General features: G+C 42.4%; 3 protein-coding genes and 1 non-coding gene across 5 annotated transcripts; 3 read left to right on the forward strand and 1 right to left on the reverse strand.

Annotated features, from left to right (window-relative positions):
* Positions 1-2,035: 2,035 nt before the first annotated feature.
* Positions 2,036-8,513, forward strand: cfap157 (cilia and flagella associated protein 157). Its single transcript, XM_033325362.1, has 7 exons — positions 2,036-2,143; positions 6,213-6,484; positions 6,759-6,909; positions 7,042-7,288; positions 7,533-7,633; positions 7,966-8,116; positions 8,282-8,513. Exons 2-7 carry the CDS (start codon positions 6,235-6,237, stop codon positions 8,465-8,467), a joined length of 1,086 nt encoding a protein of 361 aa, XP_033181253.1. The 5' UTR covers positions 2,036-2,143; positions 6,213-6,234; the 3' UTR covers positions 8,468-8,513.
* A 1,819-nt stretch (positions 8,514-10,332) lies between these two features.
* On the forward strand, positions 10,333-15,425 carry LOC113139087 (glutathione S-transferase theta-1-like). Of its 2 annotated transcripts, XM_026322053.1 has the most exons (6): positions 10,333-10,570; positions 11,079-11,166; positions 11,494-11,650; positions 11,762-11,938; positions 12,483-12,602; positions 14,856-15,425. In XM_026322053.1, exons 1-6 carry the CDS (start codon positions 10,465-10,467, stop codon positions 14,877-14,879), a joined length of 672 nt encoding a protein of 223 aa, XP_026177838.1. In that variant the 5' UTR covers positions 10,333-10,464; the 3' UTR covers positions 14,880-15,425. The 2 variants fall into 2 exon arrangements, with proteins under 2 accessions (XP_026177838.1, XP_026177836.1); XM_026322051.1 differs by lacking the exon at positions 14,856-15,425 and having other exon boundaries at positions 10,335-10,570; positions 12,483-13,015.
* Positions 13,871-13,942, reverse strand: trnac-gca (transfer RNA cysteine (anticodon GCA)). The gene has a single exon. It is a non-coding gene; the product is annotated as a tRNA-Cys (tRNA).
* A 439-nt stretch (positions 15,426-15,864) lies between the features above and the next one.
* LOC113139088 (glutathione S-transferase theta-3-like) lies at positions 15,865-19,731 on the forward strand. The gene is made up of 5 exons (XM_026322054.2): positions 15,865-15,996; positions 16,654-16,741; positions 18,005-18,161; positions 18,274-18,450; positions 19,349-19,731. Exons 1-5 carry the CDS (start codon positions 15,891-15,893, stop codon positions 19,547-19,549), a joined length of 729 nt encoding a protein of 242 aa, XP_026177839.1. The 5' UTR covers positions 15,865-15,890; the 3' UTR covers positions 19,550-19,731.
* The last annotated feature ends 393 nt before the right edge of the window (positions 19,732-20,124 follow it).

The following is a 20,124-nucleotide window of genomic DNA, read 5'->3' on the forward strand; positions in this document are numbered from 1 at the left end:
TGGTGACGCCCAGTGAAGTGAGAAAAATCTTCCTGTTGGTCTCAGGTGATTGAAGTGTAGCAGAGTGTAACACAATACTCCCCTGATATGAGTTTCCACCATGGTTACTGAATGCGTTATCGTGCTTTTTGTGAAGTGTTTCCTGAATTTTAGAAGATTTAATGGCAGCAGATGAAGTCCCATGAAGGAGGAAAATGAGCTGCAGCTGGAACATATTGAGATGTAAAGGATCTTTCACCTCAAACCTCAAAAAAGGCTCATGCAGTCTTTATTCTAGATGATTGTCAACGAATCCTACACCCACTTCCTCTCCTTACCAGGGCCAAGGCCAAATCCCATTGGTTCCTGAAGACCTAAATCTACAAAAACGGATAAAGTTCATGCAATATGATCCACGAAGAGCTCCAGAATACCTACCAAATGGACCTTGTAATGGCTACCAAGGTCAGGAATGAACTTTGAACCTCAACCTTTAAGCCAACATGGATAAAATGATCAGGAAAATATTTAACATCTACATTTCCATGACAACTGGGCCACTGCATCTGCTGACTGAAAGCGTTGCAGAGTATAACAGGGTGTCCAGTGATATAAAAACAAGGTTGCAGGCTTGATTCCTGCTGTAGTTAATGTGTCCATCACCCAGCACGTGCCCCTGAGCTCAACACTTAGGCATTGTCCCAGAACATGGAGTATAAATCTCCACCGTGGACAGAAAAGTCCTTTTTATGGCGACGTGCAGCTGTAACACTCTGACATGTGTTATATAAGTTCGAGCTGAAACAGCATATCTGTCTCTACTCATCATGGCAGTGAGGCTTCCTGTCATTACGAGGCTCCCTGTTTAGAGTGAAACGCTGGCCCAGAACAAAGTTTAACCTAAATCCAGCGCCTGAAAAATCCATTTCTCTTGGCTGGTTATGGGTTTGTGTCGGCCGCACGTCTCAAAACAAAGACCACATGTGTCCGTTTAATGTAAACCAGGCGTGTGAATGGAGGCTGACGGAGAGCTTTGTAACTTGGCCCCGCAAGAGGCTAGGGAGGCACCGTTCGGCTTTATAGTGGGTTTGACGGCATCAACCCCGGCTCCCTCCCCTTGCCGTGACCCCGGCTGACCCCGGCAGGCTTTGCCACAACAAATAGGCCAATGGGGTGACGGCGGAAAGAAAGGAGATCAAAACAGAGCCAGAAATGTGTGTCGCTGCTGCTAATGTTGTTTTTCCCCTGAGGACGTCATGCATCAGCGTCCTCTGCGGTCAAATAATGAGTTTTCCTGTTTCACGTCAGCATGTGTCAATTAGCTGCAGATTCTTTGATTTAAAAAATAAAGGTTGATGCTGTGGGTGTTCGACAGTTTTGATTGCCAGTGTGGTTGAGATCTTTTCCATTTCTAAGCGGTTTTCTCTTTAACACTATCTTTAACTGTGGCATTAAGATAAAATTCCTGCAGCTGATCCACAAAATTCACACAATTTAAGTTCGTAAATGTTACTTTCAGGGAAACAGAGCTGCAGAATTATTGTGCTTTCTTGTACTTCATGGAAATTCATGTGGTCTTCATTGCCAAACCACAGTTTACTTCAAAGTCACATTTTTAAATCTGGAACAATGTGATTTTTACATAAAAATGACGTAACTGTCATAATAGTTGGCAGTGTATTTTCTTTCCATCGACTAATGGTTTCAGCATTAATTGTATGTAGTTGTAGGCAGTGATAAGTAGAATGAACTTTAGTGAAGTAGAAGTATTTAGTATCACTTCAGTTTAGAGGTCATTTTACTTATTAATTTAGCTTTTTAAATCTTTTAATAGAGTACACTACTTGTTGGATTTTTGGTGCAGTCATTTGATTCACTCAGAGTCTGGGGATAATTATATGTCATGGCACTGTTGTAATCAATAAATTTAATTAACTACAGCTTATAGCGCCTTATTTGCACCTCTGCACAGAATTTCCTGCAGCTCTTTCACAGAATGGTTCACTCAGTCGCCCTGATTATTTGACCCAGGTGACCTCTTTCTTTTTTCACTGCCGTTGTTTTCTTGCAGCTCCAGTCGGCTGCGTTCCAGATGGAGGTGAGCGAGTCTCATAAACACCTCTGTGTCTTCTCTGCGCTGGACAACAGAAGATACCATCACCAGGTAGGACTTCCACTGCACAGAGAAGGTTAGTGTCTGGTGACTGATGTATGGAGGAACCCAAGGCATTTACTGACCTCTGTTGGCGATGACGAAGAACTGCAACAACAGGGAACCTTCACTTTAACATACATATAAGAGTTTCTGACATTGGGATGATACTGCATTGACTTAGATTCATACAGTAAGTTAATACATGTCTCGTGTCACTATCCAATGGAATTCCTTTATTCCATGTCAGCATCAACATCTAAATCTTCTAAAGACCTACACCAGTATCATCCAACAATGCTGCTTCTCCCACTAAACACTATGGACAGGATTTTAGTCACAATGTGAATAAGCTGCAGATTCAACCACTGCCCTGCACAACTGCATATCCTACATGTCTGAACTGAAACTTTAGCATACATGTTTTTCTGATTGACATTTTTGCAGCTCTAAGTCATTTCTTGGTGCTTTTCAGTGGTAGACGGCTGTAAGATTGGTTCATCAGAATATGTCACTGTCAGTAAAAATAAATCTAATAATAAACATTGTATTATAATAAAGTGACAAAAATGTATATGAGCAAAATATAAATATTCTATCAGAAATCAAATAAAAAAGATTGATTTATAATTTATTTATTTGTTTTTTTTGTAATGTAGAATATATATGTATATTTTATTTATTTAAACATTAGATTTGTCTTTTAAAACTCACTAATTATGTAATTATATTATATAGTGTTATGTAGTTTTGATGCTGCCAAGTTTAGAACTTTACAAGAGGTCCCTGAATGTACCATTCCCTAGCAACAGTTGTTAGTTTCTGGTCAAATGTAACTAGCGTTAGCGTTAGATTTATTTAGATTGAACTAGATTTGTCTTTAAAAACGTCCTGAAACAACATAAACATAAAAATATACAGGCCAGAGACAAATACACAGCTATGGTGGACTCAACTGATTCTGTGGACCAGGAGAAGTCGCTGTATTTGACGCAGATTCGATATCTGGACGAGCAGCTGGAGAGGTTAGCTAGCTTGTGCTAGCCGTGCTAGCTGTGCACCTGTGCACCAAATTATATATAAATGTAGATATACAATTAGTTTTGTCTTTCGGGCTAAATATATACACTCAAATACTCAAACTTAATCTAACTAATAACTTTAAAATTGCTTTAACGCTATTTGTGGGCAGTAGCTAACGTTAGGTTAGCCAACTTTAGCTAAAATTATGCTAGCTTTGTGCTAATGCTAACATTAGTGCCACCATGCTAGTTAGCTACATTTTTTTAAACGTAATTTTTTTTTGGTTGTAAAATAATGCCAAATATTTTGTGGATTAAAATTCAATTCAATTCAATTCAATTTTATTTGTATAGCGCCAAATCACAATACAAATCATCTCAAGGCACTTTACAAAAACTAAAACTAAAAACCCAACAATTCCCTTATGAGCAAGCACTTGGCGACAGTGGAGAGGAAAAAACTCCCTTTAACGGAAGAAAAAAACCTCCAGCAGAACCGGGCTCAGTTTGGGCGGCCATCTGCCTCGACCGGTTGGGGTGAGTGGATAGAGCAGAGAGAAAAGAACAGCAACAATAAACAACAAATAGACACTGCAAGTTGGTGGGACCAGTAACTGCACATCAGCGATAAACAGCTCCAGGACCAGGGACACCTGCAGAAGGTACAGAGAGAGAGAGAGAGAGAGAGAGGGAGGGAGAGAGCACAAACTAGGGGAGAGAGAGAGCACAAGGTTAGTAACATTCAATGGTGGAATATACATGAGGTGGGAGAGAAGGGGGGGGGGGGGGGGGGGGGGGGGTTAGGGTAGGGGAGCTCAGTGCACCGATGGTCCTCGGGCAGTCTAGGCCTATAGCAGCATAACTAACTAAGGGATGGTTCAGGGTTGCCTGAAGCCAGCCCTAACTATACGCTTTGTCAAAGAGGAAGGTTTTAAGTCTAGCCTTAAAAGTACAGAGAGTGTCTGCCTCCTGAACCCAGGCTGAGAGCTGGTTCCACAGGAGAGGAGCTTGATAGCTAAAGGCTCTGCCTCCCATTCTGCTTTTGAGAACTCTGGGAACCACAAGTAGGCCTGCACTCTGAGAGCGAAGTGGTCTATTGGGATAATATGGTACTATGAGGTCTTTAAGGTATGAAGGAGCTTGATTATGAAGGGATTTGTATGTGAGAAGAAGGATTTTAAATTCTATTCTATATTTTACAGGGAGCCAATGAAGAGAAGCCAATATAGGAGAAATATGATCTCTCTTGCTAGTTCCTGTCAGGACTCTGGCTGCGGCATTCTGGATTAATTGGAGGCTTTTTATTAAGATATTAGGACATCCAGATAGTAATGAGTTACAGTAATCTAGCCTTGAGGAAACAAACGCATGGACTAGTTTTTCTGCATCATTTTGAGACAGGATGTTCCTAATTTTGGAAATGTTGCACAGGTGAAAGAATGCAGTTCTAGAGATTTGTTTTATGTGTGAGTTAAAGGACATGTCCTGGTCAAAAATAACTCCAAGGGTTTTTACAGTAGTGCTGGAGGCCAGGGCTATGCCATCTAGAGTAGCTATAATTTTAGAAAAGTTATTTCTGAGATTTTTAGGCCCAAATATAATGACTTCTGTTTTCTCCGAGTTTAAAAGTAAAAAGTTACTGGTCATCCAAGCCTTTATGTCAGTTAGACAGGCTTGAAGTCTGGTTAACTGGTTTGTGTTAACAGGTTTAATAGATAGATATAACTGAGTGTCATCCGCATAGCAGTGGTAATTAATAGAGTGCTTCCTAATGATATATCCTAAAGGAAGCATGTACAGGGTGAACAGAATCGGTCCTAGCACAGAACCTTGTGGAACTCCATAACTAACTTTTGTTCGTGTGGAAGGTTCATCATGGACATGAACAAACTGGAATCTGTCCGATAAATAGGATTGGAACCACTTTAACGCTGTTCCTCTGATACCAATCTCATGCTCCAGTCTCTGTAATAAGATGTTGTGGTCAATGGTGTCGAATGCTGCACTAAGGTCTAGGAGGACAAGTATCGAAACAAGTCCATTATCTGAGGCGAAGAGAAGCTCGTTGGTAACTTTCAACAGTGCTGTTTCTGTACTATGATGTGCTCTAAATCCTGATTGGAAATCTTCAAATAGTTCATTCCTGTGTAAGTGGTCTGATAGCTGCTTAGCAACAGCTTTTTCTAGGATTTTAGAAATAAATGGCAGGTTGGAAATTGGTCTATAATTAGCCAAGACACCTGGATCAAGACTAGGCTTTTTGAGTAAAGGTTTGATTACTGCAGTCTTAAAGGCCTGTGGTACGTAGCCTGATACTAGAGATAAATTTACCAAGTCCAATAAAGATGAGTTCATTAATGGCAGGGTGCCTTTAAGCAGTCTAGTCGGGATGGGGTCCAAGAGACACGTTGATGATTTTGATGAAGCAACTACTGATGTAAATTCAGAGAGATCTATAGGAGAGAAGCAGTCTAAACATAACTGAGGTCCTACAGATGATTCAAGAGCTACTGTAGTAAAAGATTCATTTATTGCAGGTATAGGAAGCATCTAACTACTCTCAGCGTGGACTACCCGAGATGGAAGTAGCGTATGTTTGCATTAGCCAGCTAATGTCTTCAATAAGAATAATTAATAATTAAATATATTAAAATGAAAAAGCAAGTACAATAATATGCAATAACTATGTGAAGTGCCCTGTTCTTCCATTGCAGCTAATTAGCTATTTTAATGGTCCTTTAATATGTTTTCTTGATTGTTTTTGTCTTTAAAATCAGAAAATAGAGTAAAATACTGATTATAGAGCTAAAGCGATGCATTTAAGGTTCTGTTTTATTTATGTAACTAGTCATATGTGATAAAAAAAAATGCTGGAACCAGTGAAGGTTCTGTTGGACAAGCTACTGCCACACATATCTAGGTTAGTGGATATAGAGAGAGGTAGATAGATAGTAGAGACATTTGTCTGATACAGGATTTAGTGTAGTCGGTGTTTCATTTTAACCTAAGTTTATTCATATATAAAATTCCTGAGCCACGTGTCGCTCTTCATCCTGCAGCTGTTGGCTTAGATGTGATAAGATGAAGAAACTGAGCAAGACTCTGACTTCTCAGTACAATGCACTGGAGCAGGAGACGAAAGACATCGCTCGGCACCTGACGTGCTACATAGCTACGCAGGAGAGGAAGGTGAATGAGCTGCTTCAGCAGCTGAAGAGACAGCAGCAGGCTGCCAAAGAGGACAGGATGGCACTGGAGCTGCAGTGCAGCCAGGAGATAGAGATGTTGCAAGAGCAGGTTGACAAGCATAACTCAAAGTCCAGGATGCAGGGTGAGGCAGTCACAACATATGTCAAAAATGTTTTAGAAAGTCTCCATATACATAGATGTATATGTCATGGTATTTTGTTGAATCAATTCAAAACTATCATGCTATCATGAAATCCTTCTTTCCTTCTGATTTCTGATATCTTCTTAAAAGAGAACAGAAACAGTGATTTACTCTGAATGCAGCTCTCCAACCTAATGTTAGAAAGTTGTGTGGGGAGGTGGTCTTGTAATCATACTGTGGAAAATTAGCTTTTATTCTCCACTTCTTACTTTAGCGGCAGAGATTGAGGCGCTGAAGGAGGAGATGATGCAGGTGCAGGAGTTATCTGACACACAGTTACTGGGGAAGCTGATGGTTAGTCAGAAGGAGGAACATGAAGCTACCATTCAGAGCCTGAAAATAGAAATAGAGTCGAAGAAGGCAAAGTAAGACTTAGGACACAGTTGAACTGATGACTACCATTACATCTGCAAGTCTAATCTGACTTTTTGTTTAACTGTTGCATCTAAATGTTGTTTATTGTTTACCCAAACCCATCCCTTGTCCTCCAACAAAAGGTTGGCTGAGTATACACTGCACACAGTGGACAGCTGCATCATGCCAGAGGTCTCAAGCATCCACAAGAAGGCGAGTGCTCAGCACAGCAAGCGTTTAGAGGAAATCCAGTTCCTGCAAGGCAAGAGCACAGCCCTGAAGAAGGAGATAAACACGCTGCAAGACAGTATCAGAGATCTTAGCCTTCAGAGGAAGAACTTAGATATAGCTCTCTACAAGTCCTGGGAGAAGAGCATCATCCACAAGAATGTAAGGGGACAGTTATTTGTCTGATATTAAATGATTCTGGCTTAGGGGGCAGTGGGATTTGAACTACAGTCAACAACCGCTGTGCTGTGGTTGTTTTGGTTATCATACAGTTTTTGGATGAGAATGTGGTCTTAATTAAGAGCCCAAATCCTGCAAACTTTATGACCAGATTGAGTGGGGAATGTGGTGTTTTTCATCACCATGGAGGGCTGAAAAAAATCAATCAGCATCTTCTCTTCTTCAGGAGGTGAAGAAGCTGCAAAAGGTGTGCCAGCAGCTGATGTTGGATCTGACGGACTGTTGCATCCTCCAGCAGCACACACTGGCTATGACAGAGTTTTTGAGGTAGAACTATAAACCTGTTATGATCCTGTTCTTTACTGTTCATGGTCGACTCCACTGCCTTAATTCATTGAAGTAGACAGTCAAGTTACTTTTGTCTGATGGGATCTGTTGTGTTTTCAGACCTCAACATTTTTTGTGACTTGTAACTATTATTCACACCATCAAATATAAATTGCTGTTTTAACAGTGTATTTAACATATGCCCATATAAAGCTGCCTGATTCTGTTAAAGCATATAGTTACATGTAGCTGTGAAATATTGCTTTTGCTTATTGTAAAGGTTGCAGGATGCACCTGAAACACAATGGTTGTGTCTCTTGTTGTCTTTTCAGACAGCACCTGGTCTCAGTGTCAGACGAGTGCTGTCAAAAAACAAATGAGGCAGGTCAGCTGGAGGCCGAGCTACAGAAGGAGAGGAGCAAGAGGAGGAAGCTGGAAAATGTCAAGCAGGAGGCAGCCATCATTTTCAGACACATCCTGACGGTAAAAAGTGTTGTCCAGGAGCATCAGGCCAGCTGCTTCAGATCCTGTCGCAGCATCTCAACAATTCTAGTAAAACTGGGAGTCTGTTGCTCTGCCCACTAACCTGTCTCAGCCAATGAGATTGTTTTGGATCACTGAAGCTTTGCCGTTCTCTGTCCTCTGCAGGACTCGCTGAAGGTGTGTGAGTGGAAGATACAGAGGCTGCTGGAGATCGTGGAGAGCTGTGCCCCCAGGGAACAGTCTGGGGCCTCGGTGACTCCACTGGGAAAAGCATTCGAGGTAACCAAAGACTACCGACCCCCAACCAGCCAGGTACTGGAATCACTCTCCACTGGACTGTGTCTGTCATGATCTGTGACAATACTGTGAACACTCCTGGCAGCTCATTTGCCTGTTTGGAAAAACCCAGAGCATGCTGCAGCTGGATTAGAGTCCTGAACCGGATGAGCTGTTAACTAGTCTCACTAAAGTATTCGAACGGCAGTGGATGCCTGTTTAAATTAGGTTTGAAACACAGGAAATTAAGTTGTTCTCTGCCCCTGCTTTCAGTAATATTTTATCACCTCATATTAAGCACTGGGCAAATGTTACAGGCACTTTAGATTCTTGTCACTCATACAATATAATCAGGACGCATCTGATCGATCTCAAATTAATAATGCAGCAAGACTAAATATCTGATGGAGTCATAAGCCCTTTTCAGACATGCATTAACACCCTGACTCAGCCTTTTAGCTGACTTTACCCTACCAGTTCCCTAGTTCAAAACCTGTTAATTAGTGGCCACTTCTATCTAGGCACCACTGCTCGCATAAAGCAAGTATGTGAGAACACATCTGACCCGGGGTATCTCCCCACATGTGTGCTACATGTGTGAAAAAGCGACTCTAGAAACAGTCCAGGCCCGATTCTGTGGGCACAGTCCAGAGTTTGTGTAAAAACGACTGAATTTCCCTCCCTGGGGATCCGTAAAGTGTTATCTAATCTGATCTAATGTGATCTGATCTGATCTGATCTGATCTGATCTAATGTAATCTGATTTGATCTAATGTAATCTAATCTAATCTGATTTGATCTAATGTAATGTAATGTAATCTGATTTGATTTGATCTATTCTAATCTAATCCAGTAGAAGCAATTCAACATCTTAATGCCTTAAAGTAGGACTCAGGTTTCAAATGTAGTTTTATTTTGACATTTAAGGCCTAAAACACACAAAAAAAATCAATATTTAAAAACTATCTATCCATCCATCCATTATCTATACCTGCTTATTCCTATTTTAGGGTCACAGGGATCTGCTGGAGCTTATAAAAACATTCTAATTAGTTTTATTTTTTTATAAAGGTAGTTGTTTTAGAATTTAATATTTGTGTCCTTCTGTCAGGAAACTCAGCGGGTTGATTCAGAGGCAACAGCCTCCACCTTTGCAAACTGCTGAACCAGGCAACAGTGAGAAAAGTGACTGGTTTCCATCGCACCGCCCTGTTTCAAAATAAAGATTTTAGTTAGATTGATTCTGGTTCTGTTCTCACCGCTTTACACATTGCAAGTAACTATTAGAATATTTCACGTTGTTTACGATATGTAGTGTAATGTTCTTTACACACAAGCTCATGAGTATCTGCAGGTTCTTCTCCAGTCTTAAAATGTCTTAATATACACTTAGAAATTGTGAAACTGCCCTAGATATAGATTTATTTTATTTAGAACTGTAGTTTCAGTAGAACTGATGTAATAAATTATAATATTTGTTATTATAATATTTTTAGGTAGGTTATTTTCAGTGGATAATTTAGTTTCTGAGAATTTTTGTGTTTTCCTTTCACCTTAAACACATTTGGACAATGTTGTTAAACTCCTACCTTACGGTTCATTTTGAACTGATGTCAGTGTGTTTACTTGGTGTATCTTACTTTTGGTAGCCTGTATTTCTGTCATAGTTTTGGTCTTTCCATTTAAAGTGGCCTTAAAAGCCTTAAAAGTCTTAAATTGAACTTGTTTACACCTGTAGAGACCCTGTGTAAGTCAAATCCCGCTCCTGTCAACTCATAAGGAGGACACTAAATCACAGACTTGATTTAGGTAGATGAAACCATGATAGTCAGCTGTGTTTACACAATTTTGGGCCAAAGCACAGATTGTTCTAGCACTACCTCTTGCTTAGTTTAAACTGCAGTCTCCAAATAAAACCTGCAGCCGAGCCGCGTCCAAAGGTCTCCAGATAAAACCCGTGAGCCTCAGTGTGGAGGGGTGGAGCTCTGGGCAGACAGAGAACAGACTCTGCAGCACTGAGAACAGAGGGAACACAGTGGAAACAACATCTGCAGCCCTCACACTCTGAGACCATGGAGCTCTATCTCGACCTGCTGTCTCCACCCTGCCGCTCCGTCTTCCTGTTTGCCAAAGTGGTCGGGATTCCCTTTGAGTTTAAGCTTGTTGACCTGCTTTCAGGTAAATCCCACACCACCGACTGACACATGGTCAGGGAAGAGACTAGTTGAATTCATGCAGAGCTGATTGGTGCATAGTTTATTAGGTTTTATGAAGGTTTTAGGCTTTTAGCTGCTCACATTCTGCCTTCAAACAGCAGTTCACATAGAGGTTTATGAAATGCGTTGTCTGATGTGTTCAGAGTTCAATGACCTGAACATGTTAGACTGGTTCCATATGCTTCAGCCAGTTTTTTCAAGTTTCAGTTTATAGCCCTGTGAACACATTTTGCAGGAGCTGAACTTGCTCTAGAAGCACAAACATAAAAAAATCTTTTCTAGGCAGTTGATTCAGTTTTCACATGCACCCTGAAAGCTGACAGCTTCACCCTGTGAGGTGAGGAGTAAAGTTAAGTGGACTGGTTTTGTAAGCAAACAGTGGGTGGAGGAAGATTATCACATGGAGACAGTAAACACCTCTGCTTCCTGTGAGCACAGCTGTGATTCTGGTGTGTGTGTGTTTGTCTCAGGGCAACAGTTCACCGAGGAGTTTCGGAAAATCAGCATAATTAGGAAGATTCCTGTCATGAAGGATGGAAGATTCATTCTGACAGAAAGGTACAACAGTGGATTGTGCTCAGAATTAACTAATATTGACAAAGTGTTTTGAAGGTTGATGCTACATATTCGTGTGGTGCAGCTGCATTAGACATGAGAACATGAGTTGTGATGGAAGCCACTGAAGAAAAATCTGCGGAGCTCTTTTTAAGTTGGTGTTAAACAGAACTCCAATGGATGTGACATTGGGATGCACCAGGTGCAATGCATCCTGGGTGTTGTAGGATTTTTCAACTTGGGAGTTTTTGGGAATTCTCTCCAGTCACAGATTCTCTGTCATCTACTGTGGTTAGAACAGTCATTAGTTCCTCTTATTTTCTGTTGCAGCATTGCGATCCTGCAGTACCTGGTGCAGAAACACTCATCCATCGTGCCAGATCACTGGTATCCAGCTGACCCGCAGCACAGAGCTCTGGTTAATGAATACCTGTCCTGGCAGCACCTGAACCTCAGAGCGCACGGGTCAAAAATCTTCCTGCTCAGGGTATGAGTCCTAGCATTCTAACATGCTGATGGTTTACCATGTTCAAAATGCTTCTGATGGTGTGTGCCAAAAAGTGACTGTGCTCCCTGACCTGTGTGTGTGTCTGAGCAGACCCTGTATCCTTTCATCATGGGCTCTGAGCCCCTGAAGGAGAAGGTGGACGCTGCTGTCGAGGATCTGAAGCAGTCACTCCACCTGCTGGAGGAGAAGTTCCTGCAGAACAAACCGTTCATCATTGGTAACAACATCTCTCTGGCTGACCTGGTGGCTATAGTTGAGATAATGCAGGTAAAACTACTAGAAATGTGATGTGGAGCCATAACTTCTAATTTTACTGGTCACAGAGATTCCACTCAGCCTGTGAATAGTTATATCATGTGTTCTGAGGCTCTGGAGGGTATGCCAGAGTTTGTGTTGCATTGTGGGAAATGTAGGCTGCAGTATATTTGGAGTCTGCCCCACTTTACAGATTAAGTGATAAGACTGGGGTAAGTTTTATTTTGGATTTTTAGTTTTTAAAGAAGTTATTAATAGCGTGACATAGTTGTATTCAAGATAACATCAGGTCACAGAAACAGAAAACAGTACATGTCAGAACTAAAACATTTATTCAAAGCAGCCTCAGCTTAGATGAACACATGAGTTCTTTATTCTGCACCTTTTCATTTTCAAGATGAGGCAGCACCCCAGAAACTGTTATTCACCCCTTCCTCACCTGCTGACTGAACTATTTTAACTCCCTGCTATCTGCTACCTGCAAAGATTCTCTGTCCTGTTTGCAGCTGAATTAAAGCTCCTCCAAGCAGTGTATTCAGGCTGTGTTTCTTTGCAGCCTGTTGGATCTGGCCTGGATGTGTTTGAAGGCCGGCCGAGGCTGATCGCCTGGAGAGAACGGGTGAAGAAGGCGCTCGGCGAGAAGCTGTTTGATGAAGCTCATGATGTGATCATGAAGGTGAGCAGCCTCCCGCAGAAGATGGAGAACCACCCCCATCTGGAGATGTTCAAATCAAAGATTCAGAAGGTTTTGGGTTAATTAAGGACGTTTCTGTGCTCAGAGATAATCTGACAGTGCCTGATGTCAAATGTAATCTTTGTTTCTGATTTCAGGTTTGGGGTTTGGGGGTTTTTAGCAGACTTCTTGTACATCTTTGTCACGATATACTGAAATTTTTTAACCAGCTCCAAGGTTAAAATGTGACTGCACATCTGTGCATCCACACTGAGTAAAAAACCTTAGACATGTTTGTCTAAATTAGGTCCAGCCGACAGACCTGCGGTTACTTTAAGTCTGAAATGAAACACAATCTGATTTGATAACAAGTCTGTGTTTAATGCAATAAACTCTGAACAAACTCTTGGAATTTACCAAATGGAAACTGTGGAGTCCATAGGAGTGAGTGTGAGTGTGTGAGGAGTAAGCAGGTATAGATGATGGATGGATGGATGGAAACTGTGAAACTGAAGTTTGCTTCTAAAACTTTTCATGCAACAGCTCAGAGTTTGTTAGAGACGTATGTTTTGTCCTAAATGCACTTTCATGATCTCTATACCTCAAATATTAAATTATACATGAGAAACAACAAATGAAAAGCATAAACAGCATAAAGTGTGTTTGTGAGGTGTTAGCCACCACGTGGCACCAGCTCAGCTTCCAGAAGAAGGGTCTCACTTCTCAGTACAAACAGAAACAGAAATGCTCCACGGCTTCACAAGAGAACCGGATGTTTCAGCAGCTGGAGGGTCTGCAGCAGGCTGCACAGCAGGGCAGAGAAAACAGGTAAAAGACCTACCTCTTGTTTCTATGTGACATGACGTTATATGTGTCGATGGGTGTTTTGTTTTCATGGACAGTCTCTGCAGCAGCTTTGTGTTTCTGTGGTCGGTTTAGGTCTGTTTGTGGTCGCTTTGCATCTATTTGTGGTCCTTTAACCAAGGTCGTCTTCTTTTTTGACATTTTAGTTGCAGTGTCACTGCCTGTGTTTGACTGGCAGCAGCTTGCACAGGTCAGACAGAGAGAGTGCCAGTGTCACAGTGCAGGGAACTAGAAACTAGGTAAACAAACTTGTGTTGTAGCTGCATGTCAGGGGAAGACAGCGTGTGGTTGGTGCAACCGAAGATAAAGATCAGACATCCTGATGAAAGGTTTCAACATGAATACCCAGGAGAGCTTCTACTATGTGCATGTTATTTTTTAGACTCTGGAGAATGAATATAAGTTTCAGGGGGTATCTGGATTTGAACCGGAGACCTTTTGTTATGCAGTCAAATGCTCTACCACTGAGCTATACCCCCTCATGGTGGAAGTGCTGTCTGTGTTTCCTATGTTTTGAAATACCCAGATATAAGTGAATGTGATGGTTCTGTAATTTTTCAACATCTGTGTGTGATACATGTGAAATTCTTGCCTTTAACAGGTTGCTGGTATTTCAGCAAACACGAGCAGGAGGAATCAATTTAGCTGAGAATCCAAAGGTCTATGACGAGGTCTGTTTTGCCAACGTCCTGCAGGGGTAATAATTCTCAGCCCTCTCGTGCATATCTGCACTGAGAGCATTGTGCTTAACATCTTCAACCCTAAAAGATCTTTCAGGGGAGTGGACCCGGGGCCTTTCTGTGTGGAGTCTGCATGTTGTCCCTGTGTCTGTGTGGGTTTTCTCCTCCCACAGTCCAAACACATGCAGGTCAGGATTAGGGTCTGAACCCAGGTGGACCCGGGGCCTTTCTGTGTGGAGTCTGCATGTTGTCCCTGTGTCTGTGTGGGTTTTCTCCTCCCACAGTCCAAACACATGCAGGTCAGGATTAGGGTCTGAACCCAGGTGGACCCGGGGCCTTTCTGTGTGGAGTCTGCATGTTGTCCCTGTGTCTGTGTGGGTTTTCTCCTCCCACAGTCCAAACACATGCAGGTCAGGATTAGGGTCTGAACCCAGGTGGACCCGGGGCCTTTCTGTGTGGAGTCTGCATGTTGTCCCTGTGTCTGTGTGGGTTTTCTCCTCCCACAGTCCAAACACATGCAGGTCAGGATTAGGGTCTGAACCCAGGTGGACCCGGGGCCTTTCTGTGTGGAGTCTGCATGTTGTCCCTGTGTCTGTGTGGGTTTTCTCCTCCCACAGTCCAAACACATGCAGGTCAGGATTAGGGTCAGGTTGGTTGGTGACTCTAAATTGCCCCCTAGGTGTGAATGTGAGTGTCTGTCTCTGTGTTTCAGTCCTGTGATTGGCTGCTGGTCTGACCAGGTGGGACCCGTCTCTGGACTGTTAGCACCTCATATAAGTGGCCAGACACAGTCAGTGTGCATTGCACTGAGATTTCCTATGAGCAGCAGTGTTTCATTTACAGTCTGATGTGTGAGACATTTAGTAAGTGAACAGTTTGTTGAACTATTTTAAAAGCACCAGGCTCTGAAACTATTTCTCAGGGTTTTCACAGTCCGCCTCCTTCCTGTGTGCTTCATATGTCTAATATGCACTTAGAGTCAAAACAGCATAACACTGTAGTTCATCAGCAGCAGCAGGATAAACCTGATCCAAAAATCAGGTTTGGAGAGTAAAGGTTCCCCAAATGTTCAGCTGTTTCTCAGAAAGTGAAAGACTTATGTTTGGATTCATGTGTGGGAACAGTTTTATTTTTCCCTTTGGGAATGAATAAAGTTTATCTCATCTCAGCATAATGTAAATTCAACACAATGCAGTCGAGGAATACTGTAAAGGAGAACATTGCCACAGCTCTGTACGAAGTTGTTCTGAGTGATCACCTTTTTATCCTGATATTAGGGGTCTCTGCCAGGATCCACATGAAGGGTCACTGACTGACTGCTGTGATGAGGATGAAGACGATGTGACCTTCACAGTCACCACATCTTAACCAGCTGAACCTGTGGGAGATTCTGGAGCCGCATGTTAGCGCTCTCCACCTCCATCATCAAAACCTCCATCCATCCATCATCTACACCCCCGTATTCCTAACCAGGGTCTCAAGGATCTGCTGAAGCTTATCCCAGCTCTCTTTGGGTGAAGGTCACGGGTACACCCTGGACAGGCAAATAAATCACAGATAAGAGGCACTCCCAGATCAAAACACGATGCCTTGAGCAGCCGAGCCACGGCCAAAGGTCTCCAGATAAAACCCGTGAGCCTCAGTGTGGAGGGGTGGAGCTCTGGGCAGACAGAGAACAGACTCAGCAGCACTGAGAACAGAGGGAACACAGCGGAAACAACATCTGCAGCCATCACACTCTGAGACCATGGAGCTCTATCTCGACCTGCACTCCCAGCCCTGCCGCTCCGTCTTCCTGTTTGCCAAAGTGGTTGGGATTCCCTTTGAGTTTAAGCTTATTGACTTGGCTGCAGGTAAATCCCACACCACCGACTGACACAGGGTCTAGTTGAATTCATGGTTTTCAGCTCACATTCTGCCTTTAACCAGCAGTTTGAGCTTCATGAAATGTGCATGTTACCAGATGTGCGTCTAGTTTGCAGAGCTCAATGACCTGAAAACATCTGACTGGTTACATAAGTTATAGCCATTTTGTGACTTCGTGACTCTAAACACATCCTGCAGCGTTTCACTGTTACAATGAGCATTTAAAAAGTTCATTAAAAAAAAACTGCTTCTGCTTTTGATTCACATTTGGACTTTTCACCCAGAAAGCTGACAGTCTCACCCAGTGAGGTGAGGACTAGAGTTATGTTAACTCCTTAATGACTGACATTACGACAAGCCAAGAGCGGTGGGATCGAAGGTTGTATTACAGACTAAACATTCCTGCATTCCCAAATGGTTGGGTCTGACAGAGACATGCTGGGGAAGAAAACAAAGAAAGGTCTTTAAAGCAGAACAGAAAAACAAAACATTTCTTTGCTGTTTCTGTTTCAGTTATGTGTTAATGTATGTTTGCATGAGTTCTTTTTTATGTTCAGACGGCAACACAGATAATCAGACAGTGAAAACCTCCACTTCTGTGATTCTCGTGTGTGTGTGTGTGTGTGTGTGTGTGTGTGTCTCAGGGCAGCAGTACAGCGAGGAGTTTGGGAAAATCAGCATAATTAGGAAGGTTCCTGTCCTGAAGGATGGAAGCTTCATTCTGACAGAAAGGTACAATGGATGTTTATGTTTTAGAGAAAGTTGTGAGAGACTCAGCTATGATGGAAACGTGTTTGCTCTTTCAAAGGCCGCTAAAATTGTCACGGATCAGGGTTATAATCACTCTGGACCAATAATAACACCCACTCTGGTACTCCAGGTTCAAAAGAAATCAGGCTTTATTTAAAACGGAACTTTAAATCAGAAACAAGAACATAGGAAAACTGGGAACGAGGTATCAAAACAAAAACAAGAAAGCTGAAAGCGGGATCACATAAAACAGAGGGGACAAGGCATGGGACCAGGAACTCACACACACACACACACACTGGGGTCACACTGGCCTGTAAGGCTCAGGGACAAGACAAGGGATTCAGACACCACAGGAACACACCAGACTTTAGGAGAACATGAGACATAAAGGGATTAAGGCATGGGGGTCTGGGTCACACACACTGGGACTCACCAGACTTACTCAGAAACAAGAACAAAAAAACTCCAGAGAGACAAGACATGAACAAAGGAGTTACAAGAACAGGGCAGCAAGACAAAAACCTGAACACAAGAGGAACTAGACAAACACGCAAGACGGTGACAAACACTCAAAGAAAACCAGAACAACTTAACTCAAAACCGGGGAAAAGGTAGTCCAAAAATGCAGGAACTGAAAGCAAAACAGACTTATGGCAGAAAAACAACTCAAGAAGTCAAAACTCGGGATGGGGTTTTCTCAGCAGATCTAAACCGGGTTTAACAGAATCTTAACAGATCAAGACAGACAACCTGGCAAGGAAACTGGGGATGAACACAGGTATATAAACAGAAAAACCAAACAAGGGACAGGTGACACAAATCAAACGAATCAGGTCAAAGTAAAGTGAAACAAAATCAACCAAAACCAGGTCCTGCATGATCCTTTGAAACTAAAAGGAACAGGAAGTCAAAAAAGTGCGGATCATGACAAAAATACAAAAACAGTCTTCCACTTATGTGCTAATTGTTTAGCCAGCTTGTTGTGGTTTAATCTGTTGGGGTGTTTCAGTCTTCATCTGAGGTGTCTGCTTCCATCCTAGTGGCTTTTGTTGTGCTTAATACTCTTGAATCAACACTGAAGGAACTCAGCAGCATAAACAAACATATATGTGCTATATGGTATATCTAGTAATAGAGTGAATACTGGGGGGGACTAAGAGTCCCAGAATGACTTGATAATGGTGATCACTGCAGTCTACTGTGGGTAGAACAGTCATTAGTTCCTCTTATTTTCTGTTGCAGCATTGCGATCCTGCAGTACCTGGTGCAGAAACACTCATCCATCGTGCCAGATCACTGGTATCCAGCTGACCTGCAGCACAGAGCTCTGGTTAATGAATACCTGTCCTGGCAGGACATGAACCTCAGAGCGCACGGGTCAAAAGTCTTCCTGGTCAGGGTATGAGTCCTAGCATTCTAACATGCTGATGGTTTACCATGTTCAAAATGCTTCTGATCTGGTGTGTCCAACAAGTGACTGTGCTCCCTGACCTGTGTGTGTGTCTGAGCAGACCCTGTATCCTCTCGTCATGGGCTCTGAGCCCCCGAAGGAGAAGGTGGACGCTGCTGTGGAGGATCTGAAGCAGTCGCTCCACCTGCTGGAGGAGAAGTTCCTGCAGAACAAACCGTTCATCATTGGTAACAACATCTCTCTGGCTGACCTGGTGGCTATAGTTGAGATAATGCAGGTAAAACTACTAGAAATGTGATGTGGAGCCATAACTTCTAATTTTACTGGTCACAGAGATTCCACTCAGCCTGTGAATAGTTATATCATGTGTTCTGAGGCTCTGGAGGGTGTGCCAGTTTGTGTTGCATTGTGGGAAATGTAGGCTGCAGTATATTTGGAGTCTGCCCCACTTTAGAGATTAAGTGATAAGAGATAAAAACTACAGGTGGGAAAGTGCAAATATGTCCAGACTGATTAGTGCATCGTTCACACTGTAGTAATGTTCGTTCATGACAGCAGCTATTGAAGAAAATATGAAGAATGTGACACTAAAAAAACAAATAGAAATCTGGTGTTGGAGAACATGAAGGTCTGGGTGTGTCCTGAAGATAAAAACAAGGTCACAGACAATAAAACACACACACATACCAGCAGCCACCTCACTTCTGTTTTCTGCATCTTTGTGTCTCAGTCTTCAACTCCCTGCTCTCTGCAGTGAGCAGCACTCCTCTGTCCTGTTTACAGCTGGTTTATAACCCGCATGAGCCGCAGGGTCTTAATGCCCAGAGCAGAAACAATGTAATGTCATTTATTTTATTGGGCAGTTTACAGGAAATGCTGGGGGAGAGATGTGCAGCAAGTGAATGTTTTAAAAACTGAATATTCAAAATACTGTTGTAACCAACAGGTCTGTTCACAGGAAACAGTGGGATTAGGCTTGTGGGTGTGAAATCAGACGTAAGACCACTAAGGGAGCTCTGAACAGATTTGAATATACAATCACCTTTATTTTATTTTTGTTTGTTTGGAAAATGAATCTGATGAATTTGTCTATATTCTGATGTAAATGTAGTTTGTCGTTTCATGTAACGTCAGTGTCGTCTATTGAAGGGAATGTGTGTGCCGTGTGTTTGCAGCCTGTTGCATCTGGCCTGGATGTGTTTGAAGGCCGGCCGAGGCTGATCGCCTGGAGAGAACGGGTGAAGAAGGCGCTCGGCGAGAAGCTGTTTGATGAAGCTCATGATGTGATCATGAAGGTGAGCAGCCTCCCGCAGAAGATGGAGAACAAGCCCCAGCTGGAGATGTTCAAATCAAAGTTTCAGAAGCTTTTGGGTTAATTAAGGACGTTTCTGTGCTCAGAGATAATCCAGCCGTCAGACATGGCAACAGCTGCACGTCATGGTCCAGCTGCTGTTTCTGTACGTCTGAAATGAAACACAAGCTGATTTGGTACCAAGAAAGTCTTTGTTTACTGCAATAAATTCTGAACCATTTACTAAATGGAGACTGTGGAACTGAAGTTTGCTTCTCAACCTTTTCTTGTGTTTTTTCTCTTTTAAGCATAAATGCATATAAATGATTCCTGCTATAATCCAGACAAATATTTAAAACGATCAATCAAAATGACACATCCTGTTACACAGTTTGTCAACTTGTCAACTGATTTCGGAAAGTTTGTCTTTTATTTGCGGCTGTGGAGTAAAAATGCAGAATTTCCCACTGAAATCTATTGAGGGAGAAATAAGTAAATATGGAAATATGTGAAGAACACACTGCTCCAAACTGTGTTGAAGTACTAGATGTCTTAGAGTCCAGCTCTGCACATGACTATTGCACAGACTGAGTGGTCGTCATTGTCTCAGGGGACAATCTGTCCAATCTGCTCAGTTTCCCTCACAGTGATCCACTTGTG

Source organism: Mastacembelus armatus, chromosome 9 (assembly GCF_900324485.2).
Source record: "Mastacembelus armatus chromosome 9, fMasArm1.2, whole genome shotgun sequence".
Classification (NCBI taxonomy): domain Eukaryota; kingdom Metazoa; phylum Chordata; class Actinopteri; order Synbranchiformes; family Mastacembelidae; genus Mastacembelus; species Mastacembelus armatus.

What these genes read in the sequence shown, in the direction of transcription:
- cfap157 (XM_033325362.1), top strand. Translation starts at nt 6,235, where the DNA reads ATGAAGAAACTGAGCAAGACTCTGACTTCTCAGTACAATGCACTGGAG. An exon ending in ATAGAGTCGAAGAAGGCAAA is followed by an intron (nt 6,910 to 7,041) that starts GTAAGACTTAGG and finishes CTCCAACAAAAG; the next exon opens with GTTGGCTGAGTATACACTGC. An exon ending in GCTATGACAGAGTTTTTGAG is followed by an intron (nt 7,634 to 7,965) that starts GTAGAACTATAA and finishes TTGTCTTTTCAG; the next exon opens with ACAGCACCTGGTCTCAGTGT.
- LOC113139087 (XM_026322051.1), top strand. Translation starts at nt 10,465, where the DNA reads ATGGAGCTCTATCTCGACCTGCTGTCTCCACCCTGCCGCTCCGTCTTC. An exon ending in GCTTGTTGACCTGCTTTCAG is followed by an intron (nt 10,571 to 11,078) that starts GTAAATCCCACA and finishes TGTTTGTCTCAG; the next exon opens with GGCAACAGTTCACCGAGGAG. An exon ending in CAAAAATCTTCCTGCTCAGG is followed by an intron (nt 11,651 to 11,761) that starts GTATGAGTCCTA and finishes GTGTCTGAGCAG; the next exon opens with ACCCTGTATCCTTTCATCAT.
- LOC113139088 (XM_026322054.2), top strand. Translation starts at nt 15,891, where the DNA reads ATGGAGCTCTATCTCGACCTGCACTCCCAGCCCTGCCGCTCCGTCTTC. An exon ending in CAAAAGTCTTCCTGGTCAGG is followed by an intron (nt 18,162 to 18,273) that starts GTATGAGTCCTA and finishes GTGTCTGAGCAG; the next exon opens with ACCCTGTATCCTCTCGTCAT. An exon ending in CTATAGTTGAGATAATGCAG is followed by an intron (nt 18,451 to 19,348) that starts GTAAAACTACTA and finishes GTGTGTTTGCAG; the next exon opens with CCTGTTGCATCTGGCCTGGA.